Source organism: Dipodomys ordii, unplaced genomic scaffold (genome assembly GCF_000151885.1).
Source record: "Dipodomys ordii isolate 6190 unplaced genomic scaffold, Dord_2.0 Scaffold1, whole genome shotgun sequence".
Lineage (NCBI taxonomy): Eukaryota > Metazoa > Chordata > Mammalia > Rodentia > Heteromyidae > Dipodomys > Dipodomys ordii.
This window is the reverse complement of record NW_012267217.1, coordinates 58,211,786-58,228,196: the sequence shown is the minus strand read 5'-3', so window position 1 is coordinate 58,228,196 and position 16,411 is coordinate 58,211,786. Positions and strand designations below refer to the sequence as shown.

The 16,411-nt window shown below is 37.7% G+C and overlaps 1 protein-coding gene across 1 annotated transcript in view; it reads right to left on the bottom strand.

Annotated features, from left to right (window-relative positions):
• Nyap2 (neuronal tyrosine-phosphorylated phosphoinositide-3-kinase adaptor 2) overlaps positions 1 to 16,411 on the bottom strand; it is a 201,332-nt gene that overhangs the window by 43,006 nt on the left and 141,915 nt on the right. The window contains exon 4 of the mRNA XM_013037915.1: positions 16,190 to 16,411. This exon is cut by the window's right edge and continues 14 nt beyond it. Within this exon, the coding sequence (XP_012893369.1) occupies positions 16,190 to 16,411 (222 nt within the window). The remainder of the gene's footprint in view (positions 1 to 16,189) is intronic.

The following is a 16,411-nucleotide window of genomic DNA, read 5'->3' as shown; positions in this document are numbered from 1 at the left end:
AGGGAGGGAGGGACGGAGGGACGGAGGGACGGAGGGAAGAACGGAGGGAGAGAGGGAGGGAGGGAGGGAGAGAGGGAGGGAGGGAAGGAGGGAAGGAGGGAGGGAAGGATAGGAGAAAGACAGACAGACAGGGAGGGAAGCACTTTTCACACCAACATAGATTATGAACTGACTTCCTTAAATGTCAGCTACTCAAGAGTCTTTTGAAGCCCTCCATTGATTTCATGGGGAAGTAGGTCAGAACTGCTTTTAACTGGAAAAGCCTCATGCCACATGTTTCATTTAACTGTGAGGAGTGCACATTAAAAATGGATGTGCAAAGCAAACCTCTGCTTAATTAGCACTGGGATAAAGACTTTACTAGAAAGCTAGGGAAGTTAATACAAAGATGAGAAAAATGCACAAAGTATTTCTACACTGCTTTCCCTCATGAAGAATATTCTAGATGGTCACTTTTCATGCAGGTCATCTGTGTGTGGCAGCTAAGCTATATTTAGAAGTTTAGCATTCCTTCCTTCTGTCTTTGTGGTTGTATATATGCTTTTAAATAAAATTTTAATAGATTATAAATTTTTTCTGATGCTCTATTTTTTCTAATGCTAACCTTAACTTTTGTTTTCTTACAGCTTAAGTAATCACATTAATGGTAAACAAGAGCCTATTTGAATGTGCATAAAACACTTCACAAAATTTTCTTTAAAAGTCTTCCCTCTACATACTAAGTACTTTTATACATTAAGTGTTCAAAGGCATTTTGGTTTCTACCTAATAATTTGGATAATATGTAATATCTTCTCAAAAGCAAATGTTTTATTTTAAAGGCTAAATCACCTGTAACCAGAGAATCAAAACATTCAGTGAATGTGAGAAAAGCATCAGCTATTGAGTTGTAATCATTTTCTCTCCTTTGTGAGTAAATCACATTTCACAATTAGATTGTCAGGACGCTAAGCGTGTATATAATGCTTCGCCATTCTCAAAGCTGTTCTTTGCACAGAAAGGGGGCTTCATCAATGTAATCACCCTCTGCTTTCAAGTCTTAGATTCTGTTCAGCAACCTCAGAGCAGCTTCCTCCCAGGGGACAAGAGAGAGAGAGAGAGAGAGACAGAGAGACAGAGACAGGGAGACAGAAAGAGAGACAGAGACAGAGACAGAGAGGCCTACATCCTCTCCAGTTCTTTATGCTGCTGATATCTGGCACCTGGAAGATTCACTTAACATGTCAGAGCCTTCCTCCAACCTCAACTGAAGAGAAATTTGTGCAAAAAAACCAACATGGACTCTCTGAAAAAGTAATTCATTTTTTATTTTTTTCTAAGTTAAATATTTATTCTTTCCACATGTACCTTGGGGGTCTAACAACCACCATTAGAGTTCTATCGCACTTAATATTTAACAAGATATTCTCCTGCATATGATTGCTTTGTGCTTTAAAACACATTGTAAGGTAAATATTTTAAAAGTTAAGTCTCAGAAAATTTGGCTGTCCCTAAAAGAATAGTTGGTAGATAACCAATATTTTCTGCATTAGGGCTTTAGACTTCATTTTTAAATTTTATTTATCTCTATCTATCTCTCTATCTGTCTGTCTATCTATCTATCAATCTTTATCTATCAGTCTATATATCTATCCAACTGTCTATTCTATGGCTCTCTAGATCTATCTCCCATTATTTATAATGTGACTGTTTTTAAGCTGTCTAAACCAAGAGAATTTTGAAAACAAACACAGTAATGGAAATTAAGATAGATACTTATTGCTCTTGTTTTCTTGTTTATAATGTTCTAGACTGTGAAAACGGTTGAAAACTGTTGATACTTCAGTTGTTTCTTAGCAATTTTGAGCACAACTGAACTTGACATGCTGTGCAACACTCAAGTTATTATTACTACTTGGTAATCTTATTGATTCTGTTGAAGTTTGCTATTTAAAAACTTTGTTGAAAAAGCCAGGCACAACTGGCTCATGCCCACAATCCTACCTACTCAGGAGGCTGAGAACTGAGGATCATAGTTTGAAACCTGAGCAGGCAGGAAAGTCTGTGAGATTCTCATCTCCAATTAACCACCAAAAAGCTGAAAATGGAGCTGTGCCTCAAGTGGGAGAGTGCTACTCTTGAGCAAAAAAGCTTAGGTCCAGCATCCAAACCCTGAATTCAAACCCCAGGATTAGCACAAACAAACAAACAACAACTACAACCAAGTGATGAATGATTAAAGAAAATAAGGTCCATATGTACCATAGATTATTACTTAGCCATAAAGGGAAAAATGTCATCTATAGGATAAAGGATTGAATTGGCAATCATGATGTTTAACAAGATGAACTAAGGTCAAAAAGCCAAATATCACAAAGATGAAGATTATGATAATGTGATGATAATGATAGGACATGTAGAAGGGGGCTTTCTGGTAGGGCATGATCAGTAGGAAGTGTAAGGGGAAAAGGAAGGTATACTGAGAGATAAAGAGGTTTAAGTAGGTTACAGTCATATGCATGCACACACACAAAGACAATAACAAGCCCACACACAAATTGACTAGTATGTGGTGTACACAGGTGTACCTCCTCTGAACAACTGTAATTCAACAAGATGAATACCAGGAACGTGGAACATGCATCGTGGGAGGGAGGGTGTCAGTGAGAAGGGTGCAGATTAAAGAAGAGAAGTATGGAAACTCATAGTATTCATTGTACAAATGTGAAAATGAAACCGGGTGTGGGATTGGGAGAGATGGAGAAAGCTGGAACAAAGGTTGACACTGATGAAGAGTCATTGTACTCATAAACTGATATATTGAATTAAAACCCCTTTTAAAATCGATTAAAGATAACTTTGAAAATGGGCAAAAACAGTGTTTGAGAAGAGAAGTTGAGGGAGCATATGGGGATTTAATAAACAGAATGAACTTGCTCAGAATACCCTGTCCATATGCATAGAATATCACAATGAAATTTCCTTATCTATTAATGCATAGTAATTTTTTTTAAAATGTTAGCTGTGGAAAAATTTAAATCCACAAATATAAATTTACACAAAATATACTAATGAGCATTATGAGCACTCAGGACAAAACAAAGTCTTTAGCCTCAAAAATGTGTCATGAACTTTAGTTTGGATACACCATCATTAGCTTAGTCATTTGATTTTGCAACAGATAACTACTAAATGTACAGTTTATAATAGAAAATATTTTAGTTGATGCAATTTAAAAGACTCCCTAGGTTGGTCTTCTGGGGGCATATACCTGTAATTCTAGTTACTCAAAAGGATAAGAAAAAAATCATACTTTGAAGGCAGCCTGGGAAAAAATACACAAAACTCCATTGCCAAAATAACAAGCAAAAGCCAGGCTGGAGACATTGCCCAACCATTTGAGTGACAATGACAAGCAAGTTAGAGCTGCCTAAATTAAAGGATCATGGTAGAGGTCCAAAATAGAAAGATGAGGACCAAAAGGAGGAGGAGGAGGAGGAGGACCAAAAGGAGGAGGACCAAAAGGAGGAGGAGGAGGAGGAGGAGGAGGAAGAGGAGGAGGAGGAGGTCGATGAGGATGATGACAAAAACGAGAATACATAAAGGATTACTAATGAACATAACACACGGACTTAAAAGTCTTTCTATGGAGTAATCAACAAGGGAAGATACCCCACAAATATTTAATGGAGTCAAGAGCATAAAGAGTCCCATCACAGACCAGTTCAGAAACCTTGTCAACTTTACATGAAAAGAGCTGAGATTGTAGGCAATTAAATATGAAATGGAAGAAGGGACATGTAGTGCAGAAATATACTTAAGTCATTTGTCCATACAAGCATTCTACATAGACCCATGTGGAATGAAGCTTTGGCTTCATTATTTTGTTCTAATTTATATTAAAAATCATAGCCTGTTTCAGAAGCTAAATGAATCTTTCAGGCTTCAATATTATCAATCAACCAAGGAAGGACTGCTGCGATGTAGTTGGTGCTTTTTTTTCTTTTCAGTTATTAGGCTTGAAACTTCTTTTAGGCTATTTTGACACTGATGACAAGCTTAAATTATTTTGATAGCTCTTGCTTATTGGCAATCATTAATAAGCAGTTAATAACTAGTCAATCAAAAGAATAAAGTTAGTATGCAGATATAGAAGCAATTTTGATGTCTGGTGTACAATAATTTAAATAGAGAAATGCTGCACTTCAGCACTGATGGTTCTTTTGGGAGCTAAATCCTATCCCAGCATTATGCCTCTTGGAATTATTTTAGTGATATCATGGAAACCAAAAGACAAGTAAAATATCTGCTCAGAACTTTGGGAAGATCTAAGGTCAGATCAAACAAGTATCCCCAGTCCCTATTTGATGATTCTTTCTAGGTATGGTTTTCCTGTCTTTGTTTTTTTTTGTCAGATATACATACTATCTATCTGTAATAAGGTATAATAAAGGAGAGAGAGAAATGTTATTACATACAACTAAGAAATGATCAGTAGAAAATGCAGGAGAGAGTTTTTCAGTCATCAATAATCCTATGTATTGGAATGCTTTCCTTATATTCCTTATATTCAACTTATTTCTGCTTATTTCTGGCTAGACTGTGTATGCTGCTTCTAACATCAATATTAATATCACTCCCTGCTTTCTTTGGTTCTTTTTAATATTTTTACTTCTCACTTTGATTGTCCAGTTGGTTGGCTAATCTTCTAGGAACAGAATATTTAATTCACCTAGGCTCCAGTCAGCAACAATAATATCTGTTTCAATCAAGAAAGAGCATGAGTCACTACACACACCTTATTCAACTTAGGACTGCTGATTCTTCATAATATTCTGATAAACCATTTTTTTGAAAATTAAGAAAGGTTTTTCAAATATTTCATAAGTAAAACTCATCTTTACCTGGCAACACCTAGATTCAACATCACCAATGACATCATAATAGCTTCCTGAATTATTTCAATGCTTTTTTTCCAGAAAGGTTAAATGACTTCCTGGAACAGGTTTTCATTCTAGTTACTATTTGACTTCAATGATGAATAATGGTAAACAGATTATAACTACTGTTATAAAGAGTTAGTTTCTTGCTTTCTTTTTAAAATATTGTACCTTCTTATTCCCAGAGAACAAAAAGGGATTGATTTTGAGAGCCCATTCATTTATACAAAAGCTAATGGTGATTTGACATGTGTGAAATGCTCTACATTGAGATGCTTGATGGCTATATTCTTTTTTACCTTTTTTCTCTAATAAATCTAACAAACAGAATGGCCGTTACTTGAAACATGCCCCATCAGTGCAGAAGCGGCGAATTCTGCGTGCCACATAGCTGCTGTGTGCAGCAATATTGATTGTAACGGGAAACTTTCTGGCGCATAGAAACTGACAGGTCTTCATTTAATGGTCAGACCTTTCTCATATGACTTTCTTCCTCTCAATCTTGGGCACATTTCTCAATCACTATGTGAATTAAGTCAACAAGTCCAATACCTATTTATCAGGTTTCCACTTTGAGAAAGACGGTTTCAGGAACTAAGATGATGAGAACCTCCTGCCCTTGTCTTTCTTGTTCCTTGGTTTTGATGAGAAAGCAAAGCTTCCTGTCATTGCAGAAGAACAAAGGAAGAATTCAAAGAATTATCAGCTGGACAACTGAATTAGGTCTTCACTAATAGACTGCCATTGTTTTACAGAATTTTTTTTGGGGGGGCGGAAGGTGAAGCCCTTTTAGCATCAGAGAGAAAAACTCAAAAGCTGTATGTTGTTTGAGGATTTACACATCCAGTTATTTACAGGGACATCAAACCAGGAAGCAGGAGAAGTTGTGTTTGGATACCTAATATTTTATTTAGAAAAGTGAGAAAGCTAAGGCATTAAAAGGTGATCAGAAACTGTGTGTGGTGGTAAACACTTGTGGTCCCAGCTGTTCCAGAGACTGGAGATAAAGATAGGAAGATGACAGATAAGACCCTTCAAACAATATCAAAAACCAAACTAAAAGCACAAGGCTTGTGGTAAGAGATCAAGTGTTTAGAGTGTTTGCCTAGCAAACACAATGAGGCCACTGAGTTTAATCCCCTGTACTAACACTAATAATAATAATAATATAATAATAATGTTATCCCATTAGTTATTTAATGAACTGACTTCTCCTAAGTTTCAAGGCTTGTTTATTGTGGAGCAAAGATACAGATCACTTTTGTGCCATCCAGACTTGTGCTAAACTTCTAGATGTTATACGGATAGAACATAAGCCACACAAAAAACAATCATGAGGTGGCCGATAGGAATCTCCTTGCTTAAACCTAATATTTAATTAATCACAGTTGGCAAAGTGTTGAGAATCTATTATAGCAAATAGAAGTCACAAATGAAATATATTTCAACTAAAGCAAAAGGAGGCGAATAAATCATTTCTAGTGTATTTCATGTGTGTAAAAGTAAATACGATTGAGAGAAGCTTGTTTTGTTTGTTATTTTTTTTCTCCAACAGCCCAGTGTAGTTCTCTTTCTGAATTAAAAATGTCTCTGCATTTTATAAGCCTAAAGCGAGGGAGTTCTTAATGGAACTGATTAAATTGCTGACAAGAAACTGCACTTAAAGATTCAGAAACCAGACAATATAAACACAGGGGATAAACATGTCTGCCTGCATCAATCAAAGACAGCTGTGGTCTGCCCCCCAGAAAGGTTAGCAATTATTTATGAAATTATGTCTCTTTCAATGATTTTATATTACCGTTCTAGGAGCACCTGAATGAGAAACAGGGGGTGTCATGGGACCAACTAACTAAGGTGTCTCATGGATTTTCAAAATCAAAGATTTTTACTTATACTGGGTGTAACCTCATCATTTTGACTGGATATTTCTTTAGCTTTAAGAAAAAAGAATAATTAAAAGGGCTAGAAATATATATATATATGTATATATATAAAATTTCATTATGGTCTAAAGTGAAACAAAGTAGTACTTAGACACACAGGGGGAGCACTTTATAATTTTTCTTTTCTGAGTCAGTTTCCAGATCAGTGCTGCAGTAATTCTCACTTCCATTCAGCACTGGATGGGATTTTCATTAGGGGATTTATTTAGTCTTTGGTAGCCATGGCCATGAAGCCCCTTTATATATATAATTATGACCAAAATACAAGCAGCTGAAATTTTTTTAAAAAGTCAGTTTATGAGGTAGAGTTTTGGAGGGGGCATGTCAGTTCTGAGACAAAAGACACCTGTACAAATATCCTTAAGTTTTTCCTCAAGACTTGGTGGTCTGCACTCGGATCTGTTTGTCTACATCATTTCATACTGTGGAGACCCAATGGGCAGAGGCAGACTCATACCTTTAAACACAGCTCAGTCCCAGGAATCAGAACCCACTGTGACACTGAAGCATTCCAAAGGCAGTATAGGGGAGTATTGCAAAGATCTGATACCTCCTTTACCAAATGATGACCACCATTAATTGGTCCATGTCATTCAAGCAGTTACAGCCTCTTCTTACAAAGAAGATATCCTTGGGAGTGATAGCATGGCCTCTTAGAATTTTGGCAACAACCAATGTACAGCCTATGAGATATACGTATATGATATGTGATATGTGCACAGACAATTAATATATGTATACATATATACATTTACATATATGTCAACTCTAAAACTTTTGTTAATATCTGTATTATCTTTAAGATGTTGTACAAAGGAGTTGCCATTCAACAAAGCAATTTATAGATACAATGCACCCTGATTGATGCCACCTTTCAATAGTCTCACCGATTCCTCTCAACCCAGCCTTCCCTCACTTTTCTTAATTTTCTATTATATACATTGGATTTTGACTGCATTTCCCCCACTTCTTCTCTTCATTCCTTTACCTCTCTCTGCCTGATCCCATCCCACCACTTTCCCCTCCCATTTCCCAATGTAATTCCTTAAAAAGGCAAAAATCATAATCACCATGCACCCAGAAATCCTGCCCCAAGTCAACATGCTTCTCAGTGGACAGTTACAGGCTGTGGAGTCATGTAGTCTCTTTAAATAAGAAATTGACAATTGTCCACTCTTTCTGCTTTTCCTTTTGTTTTTAGCTTACCCAATCTTCGTCAGCAGCTGTTTACACAAGGGTAAAAATAAGGGATTTTAAGTAGGCTAATCACAATATGTAGATTCTTCTAAAAATAAACAAATATCATTACCTACTTCTCTAGGTGGTTTATGTTTCAAGAAGTCGGAATTTCAGACCTCTTAGGTTCAAATCCAAGAACTCTATCCATGCCATTAAAAAGTAAGTTAAAGTGGCTTTTGGAAGCTAAGTATAGGAAGTCCTTATATGGAAGGTCACTCTCTTGATTTAGATGACATGTTTTGGTATTTGGTTTGTTGGCCCACAGCTGATAGCTCATGTAATATTACAAAGAACAAAAGAGTTAAAAGAGGAAAGGAGAGTTTCACGAAGCTAGAACCACTTGACAAAACTACCTATAAGAGCAAGAAGACAAGAAGAAACAGACATAAGTGAATTTAAATAGCAGAAGTAGACTACTTAGCTCTTTCCTCAAGCTACCCTGGAGACTAACCTTGCAAGGTTAATAAGAAATTAATGCTGCATCACTGTCATTATAAATGGCTTGGAACCCTGATGGCTCTGGCGGGAAGGCCTTTCCTGTCTGGACCACCACGTGACTCATCACCTTTGTACGTAGACATCAATGAGAATCCCACCAATGGTTCTGAATTCCTTAGATAGCCAGGACATAATGGGAGACTCCTCACTTTTTGCTAAAATTTGGGAAATATATATATATATGTACATACTGTGTGTACATACATATATGTACAGTATGTACATATATATATTAACAAGAACAACGTATATTTAAAGTATGTTTAAAAAGTATTTCTTCCAATTTGAGTCCTGGGACTCAAATTCGAAGCCTGAACACTGTCCCTGATCTCTTTCTTTGTTTGAGGCTAATGTTTTACCACTTGAGCCACAGTTCCATTTCCAGCTCTTTAGTGGTTAATTGCTGATACGAGTCTCATGGACTTTCCTGCCTGTCCTGGCTCTAAACCACAATCTTCAGATCCCAGCCTCCTGAGAAGTTAGGTTTTTAGGTGTGACCTGCAAGTGCCTGGCTCCAAATCATTATTTTTTAAGTTTAAAAGTTCCTTTTATTTATTTGAAAGTTCTTTTTGGGAGTAATGGCTTTACTAAAAATGCTAAATATTGAGTTTTGGCAGATTAATTAACTCTTGAGAGGCACAGCCAGGGAGAGGCGACTCTCTCATGGAGCTCCACCCTTAAGAGTCAATTAATGTCATTGGGAGTAGAGGTTACTCATTGTGGGCCTGTAAACATGAGTTTGGCCCTCTGCTGCTATTTTGATTTCATCTTGCCTTGCTTATCCATCTTCTGCCTCAGGATGATGATGTAACATGAAGCCCTTGCTAGATGCCAGTGGCATATTCCAAGATTTCCTAGCTTCCAATAGCATGATCTAAATATGTAATTGAAAGAATTAATTTCCCAGTCTCAGGAATTCTATTTCAGCAGCACAAAGTGAACTAACATGGAGGAAAGTATTTCTTTTCCCTCTTTCATTTGGTCTAATTTCTATGATTCATGGCTAGTGATTTATAATAGTTACTTCATGATCTAGGTGTTCTATCAATTCAATTCAAAAGCATAAAGAATAGATAAAATAAGAACATGTTTCTGGATTGGGAGTATTAACATTATGAAAATGGGAATACTTCCAAAAGCTATCTACAAATCCAATGCAATACTTGTCAAATCCCAACAACATTCTTCAATGATATAGAAAAAGTATTCCAAAAAATCATATGTAATAATAGAAGAGTCCCTGAATAGCAAAAACAATCCTTAGCAGAAAGAACAGTCCTGGAGGAATATCAAAACCAAACTTCAAAGCCGTAGTCATAAGAACAGCTTGGTTCCCTTCTGTCCACATCCCCTCCAGCATCTGTTGTTATTAGAGCTCTTGATTATAGCCATTCTAACTGGGGTGAGGTGGTATCTCAATGTTGTCTTGATTTGCATTTCTTTTATGGCTAGGGAGGTCGAGCAATTCTTCATGTGTCTATTAGCCATCCTTCTTTCCTCTTCAGAGAAGTTTCTCTTTTAAGTCTTTAGCCCACTTATTTATTGGGCAGTTGTTTCTTTGAGGATTTGTTTTTGGGGGATTTAATTTTTTGAGCTCCAGGTATATTTTAGATATGAGACCCTTGTCTGTTGTATGGTTAGTGAAGATCTTCTCCCAATCTGTGGGCTTTCTATTGATCTTGCTAGCTATGTCCTTTGCCATGCAGAAGTTCTGCAACTTCATGCAATTCTTTGATTTGTTGTATTTCTGGGTCTCTATTAAGAACCCTAATGCATTGTTGGTGGGAGTGTAAACTTGTTCAACCACTTTGGAAAGTAGTTGGAGGTTCCTCAAAAGACTCCACATAGAGCTTCTCTATGACACAGCAATCCCACTTTTGGGCATTTACCTGAATGATCACAAACAAGACCATACTAAAGCTACTGGCACAATGATGTTTATTGCAGCATTATTTACCATAGCTAAGATATGGAACCAACCCAGATGCCCCTCAGTAGATGAATGGATCAAGAAAATGTGGTGTATATATATATATATATATATATATATACATACATATATATATGTATGTATGTAAATATATATATATATATTATACATACACACACAGTGGAATTCTATGCCTCCATCAGAAAGAATAACATTGCCCCATTTGTTAGGAAATGGAAAGACTTGTAAAGTAAGCCAGGCCCAAAGAAACATAGGTCCCATGGTTTCCCTTATTTGCAGTAACTAGTATATGTCTGAGACAAGCCTAAGAGGTCAGACAAGTTGATGTTAGGGAAATGAACCCCAAGATAAGGACTCAAATGTTTATTCTTTCTTGCTATTTTTTCTAACATATTTATAAGATAATTTCTTTGTTGCTTTGTATGTCTCTCCCCCCTGCTTTCACTGTATTTGATGTTGTTGTAATTTGTGGAGGGGAAGGAAAAAAACAAATTGTTTTAATAGGGATACAGGTAGACCCATTGCAACAATGAGATGAACAAGACGTTATGTCAAAAAATGAACTTCACAACTTTGGTGGGGGGGTGGTGGAGGAGGGGGAGATGGGAAAGGATGGGAAGGGGAAACAAAGGAGGAGGCAACAATGCTTGATAAGAAATGTACTCATTACCTTGATCATGTAATTGTAACCCCTCTGTACAATATTTTCACAATTAAAAAAACTTATTAATTAAAAAAGAACATCTTGGTACTAGCATATGAACAGGTCTTTGGACCAATGGAATAGAACTGAAGACCTAGAACTGAACCCACAGACCTATAGCCACCTAATACTTGATAAGGTAGACAAAACCACAGGATGGAAGAAAGACAGCCTCTTCAACATATGGTGCTGGCAGAATTGGCTACACACATGTAATAAACTGAGGTAAGATCCTTATGTATTACTCTGTACCAGAATCAATTCCAAATGGATCAATGAATGCAATGTAAGGCCAGATACCTTGAAAATATTATATGAAGGGATAAGGGAAACCCTAGAGCTTCTTGCCACAGGTTGAAACTTGGTAAGTAAGGATTCAGAAACCCAACAAATCAAAGAAAGGTTGGATGAATGAGACTGCATTAAACTGAAGTTTTTGCATGGCAAAGGACATAACTAGCAGGATAAATATCCCACAGATTGGGAAAAGATCCTTACTAGCTATACATCAGTCAAGGGCCTCATATCTCAAATACACTCAGAGCTCAAAAAATTTAACCCTCCCCCCCAAAAAAAATCCTCAAGAAAACAAAAACCCCATCAATAAGTAAGCTAAAGACTTAAAGGGAATCCAGGTGGTGGTTGCTTATGTCTGTAATCCTAGCTACTCAGGAAGCTGAGATCTGAGGATCACAGTTCAGAGTCAGCTTAGGCAGGAAAGTCTGTGAGACTTACTCCAAAAAACCACCAGAAAACCAAAAGTGGTGCTATGGCTCAAGTGGTAGAGTGCTTACCTTGAGCTAAAGAGCTGAGGGACAGCGCCCAGGCCCAGAGGTCAAGCCCCACTACTGACAAAACAACAACAACAACAACAACAAAGACTTAAAGAGAGAATTATCTGGAGAAGAAATAAGAATGGCCAATAGACACATTAAGAAATGTTCAACATCTCTAGTCATAAAAGAAAAGCAAATCAAAACAACACTGAAATTCCACCTCACCCTAGTTAGAATGGCCATTATCAAGAAAGCTAATAATAACAAATGCTGGCAGGGATGTGATCAAAAGGGAACTATACTATATTGATGATGGGAATGAAACCTTGTTCAACCACTGTGGAAAGCAGTATGGAAGTTCTTCAAAAGACTAAACATAGAGTTTCCCTATGACCCAGTAATTCCACTTCTGGGCATTTCCCCAAATGACTAAAAACAAGCCTACACTAACGCCACCACTACAACCATGTTCATTACAACACTATACACCATAGCTAAGATATGGAATCAACCCAGATGACCCTTGGTGGGTCAAGAAAATATGGCATACATACACAATGGGATTCTATGCTTCCATCAGAAAGAATGGCATTGCCCCATTCATAAGAAAATGGAAGGACTTGGAAAATTGTCCTAAATGAAGTAAGCCAGTACCAAAGAAACATAAGCTGAGTTCAATCATCATTACCACCAAAATATTGAAATAAATAAACAATGGACTCTAGTGGTGAACTAAAAGGAACAGGGAAAAAGAGAGACTGGTTTTCCTCTATCTTTGAAATGTGAAACAATTCTTATAAAAGTAATGAATTTCCTAAGTCCTGGATGCAATACTACTTCATGTCTCTTACTCTGTTTTAAAGGTAAGTGTAAGATTAAAAGGAGAGTTACAGCATTATGTTATGACAGCACCAACAATCAGGTGACTGTGAATTTTATCAATATTTTTGGTATGTTGCATTAGAAAATACAAAAAGGTATCTAAGACCTGTGGGGTTTTTTTCTTTTTAGCATCTGATAGTACATTTTTATTTCCCTCTAGAGTCAAAAGAAAGTAGCAATTTAATTATTCATTTGTACCATTTCCATTTTTCTCCCCTCCCATTTATGTAAAGTCAAGTGCCAGGGCTAATGCAACCCAGGGCTTGCTCGTCCTCTGAAGGGTTGATACAACCTAATAACACAAGGAAAGGAATCCGATCTTTGGCTCCCTAAAATCTATAAAGAGCCTGTATCACTTTCGCATAGAACTGTTTTAGAAGCACCCAGAGCTCATTTTGAAGTCAGGAGAGGAGTCTGTGACATACAGCACATAGACCGATTATAACAGATGCATTTCTCCTGAAATAACTTCATTAATCCTTTCTTTTACATACAGTTTTTATAGCTAATTGGCAGATCTGCCAGATGGAGCTGTTAAGAATCCTCTAAAGAAGTTGATAGGTAGGGAGGAAATCTGGAAGTTTCACCGACTCTTAAGATGAAACAGCTATATATTTTCAAAGAAAATATATGGTGCATAGTTTTTCTTTTTTGTCAAAACCTTGCTTTATATGGGCCAAGTAATTAGGTACATCATAGTAAGCTATTAAGCTGCATCCTGGTCTCTATGCAATAAATGTTAGAGGTACCCCAGGGTAACAACTAGTAATGTTTCTGGACTTTGTCAAACATCCATGGGGGAAAAATTGTCCTAGCTGAAAACAAGTGTTCTATGAAGAGGTTCTTCCTAATTCTTAAAGCTATACAATACACTTTCTGATGTATGCCTAAATTACTAAAAAAAAAAAAACCACTGCCTTTTTGTTAGGTAAAAAACTGTTTGGCATTATTTCAGTGACTAATGCTTTCACAAATCTCTCTAGAAAAAGGGAGGGAATACTGGGAAAATGATTATTATCTAAAAATGTCACTGTCATCCTCATCATTGCAAATATTGAGGAATTTTAATTTTTTTCAATTATGCTTAGTGGTGCAACAGAGTAGTCATTTAACAAAGCAGTGTATGAGTGCAATGCCTCTTGATCAATGTCACTCCTTTCAATATTCTCACCCATCCCTTGCTAGCCACTTCTTCCCTTACTGTTCTTAATTTTGTAGGACATACGTTGAAGTCTTGACTATTTTCCTCTTCTCATCATTCATTTACCCCTTTCCTCTTGACCACACCGCACTCCTTTCAAGTACCCACTTCCTGGAGATTTTTTTGTTGAACTGTGACTTTGCCTGTCTAAGGAATTACATTTCTGAGCTCTCTTTGGAATCTTCCATATTTCAGTTAATACATTTTTCTACAGTTGTATACCCCCCCAATGTTATTTGAGTTCCTAAGATAAATCTAGCTTTCACATATAAGGGAAAATATGTATCCTTTGTCTCTCAGGCCCTAAACTGCTTCACTTAACATGATGTTTGCCAGGTCTTTCCATTGAAGAGCATTTGAGCTGATTTTATACCTTGGCTTCATTTTCATTTCAGGAGCTTTCTTCGTACAGTATGACAGAAATAGAAGGGAAACTGATCTGATACATGGACGATTGCTAGTTGAAGTACCTAAGGCTTTTTAAAGTTTTTCTTTGTGCCAGTGTTGGGAATTACACTACCATTTGAGCCACACTTCCAAGTCTAGCTTTTTGCTGGTAAACTGGAGACACAATTTCATGGATTTCAGCGTCCTTGCTGGCTCTCAGTCCCCATCCTCAGAACTCAGCCTCCTGAATACCTAGGATTCCAGATGTGAGCAATCCAGAATCTGGCTACTTAAGACATGCTGTTTTTTGTGCTAGTCTGGGACTTGAACTCAGAGCCTGGGACACTGTCTCTGAGCTTTTTTGTTTAAGGATAGAGCTCTACCATTTGAGCCACATCTCTACTGTCAGCTTTTTTGCCTCTGAATTGAAAGTCAAGAATTTCACAAACTTTCCAGCCCAAGCTGGCTTCAAACTTCAATCCTCAGATCTCAGCCTTCTGAGTAGCTAAGATTATAGATGTGAGTCACTAGTGTCCAGCTAACTAAGACATTTGTATTTCTAATTTAATTTTCATTTATTTATTTTTTGGTCATGGAGCTTGAACTCAGGGCCTAGGTGCTATCCATGAGCTCTTTTGCTCAAGGCTAGTGCTCTAACACTTCAAGCCACAGCACTATTTCTCATTTTCTGGTGGTTAATTGGAGATAAGAGTCTTAACAAGTCTTTTCTGCCCCCACTGATTTTAAGCAGCAATCCTCAGATTTCAGCCTCCTGAGGAGCTAGGATTGTAGGTGTGTGCCATCAGTGCCTGGTTAAGACATTTTTAAATGAAAGAAACTGATGTTATTTAATGGACTATATACAGAGAAAACAGACCCGGATCTATTTTGACTTCAGCATGTACAACTGTGAAGTAATATACTTAGGGCATGCAACGGTTCATGGCAGATACAGAGAAATCTCCTCATCTTTGAAACTCAATGGTGGAAAAAAAGCGCTCACCGAGCTAATGATTTCTCATAACTTATGTAGCAATCAATAGATCTAAAAATAGTACCATAAGATATGAATTATAGTGCGAAATAGTAAGTCTACTTTAGTTCTCTGTGAAGGAAAGAATATTGCAGCATGAACTATGTGGAGAAAATTATTCCATATTATTCCAATTATACATGTTGTAAAGATCCTCAGCTAACCAAATTGCTTTCTTTGCTGCAGAGCTTTTTAAATATTTTTTTCATAGAGACTTAGGTGAGCTGGTTTCTCTTCATATAAGCTAAAATAATTTTTTTTTTTACTATTTAACAATTTTGCAGGTCAATATTTAGGTTCACCCCCTCCTTTCCCTAGAGCGTTCTGTTTATTAGTTTCTTTTCTGCTCGATTTTTCCAGGACCATTGTTAAGAACTCTTATTTTACATGTGCTGTCTCCTCCCCCAATAAAGGGAGATACTTTGAGTGGGGTGCAGCTTGATATCTGTAATTACTGCCAGTGACATCCCCAATCCATCCTTTCCTTAGGAATGCATTGTGCCTTTGCCTTTTGAGGGCGCAGGGCTGAAGATCAAGGCCCCTCCAGGCGTTACCTGGGCGGTGGTCCCTGTCCTTACTTCAGATTTTTGAGCCCCACCATCCTCCCCTCTACCCCCACCTCGTCGGGGCCCGGGCCAGGCCTGGCACACTCACTCTCGGCTGGCTCTTTGGACCTCCGGCCGCTGGAGGACTTCCTCAGGAGGCTGCGTCCCGAGGTGAAGAGGCTGGTGAGTTCTTCCAGGGGGCTGGTGGGCGTCCTGGCCCGGGAGCCGCTCTGCGCCGCCGCCGCCGCCCCGTAGGTGTTGACCGCGGCGTTGACCATCCTGGCCCCGTCTTGGGACAGGGGCCTGGGGCCGGCGGCCGCGGCGTGCGTCC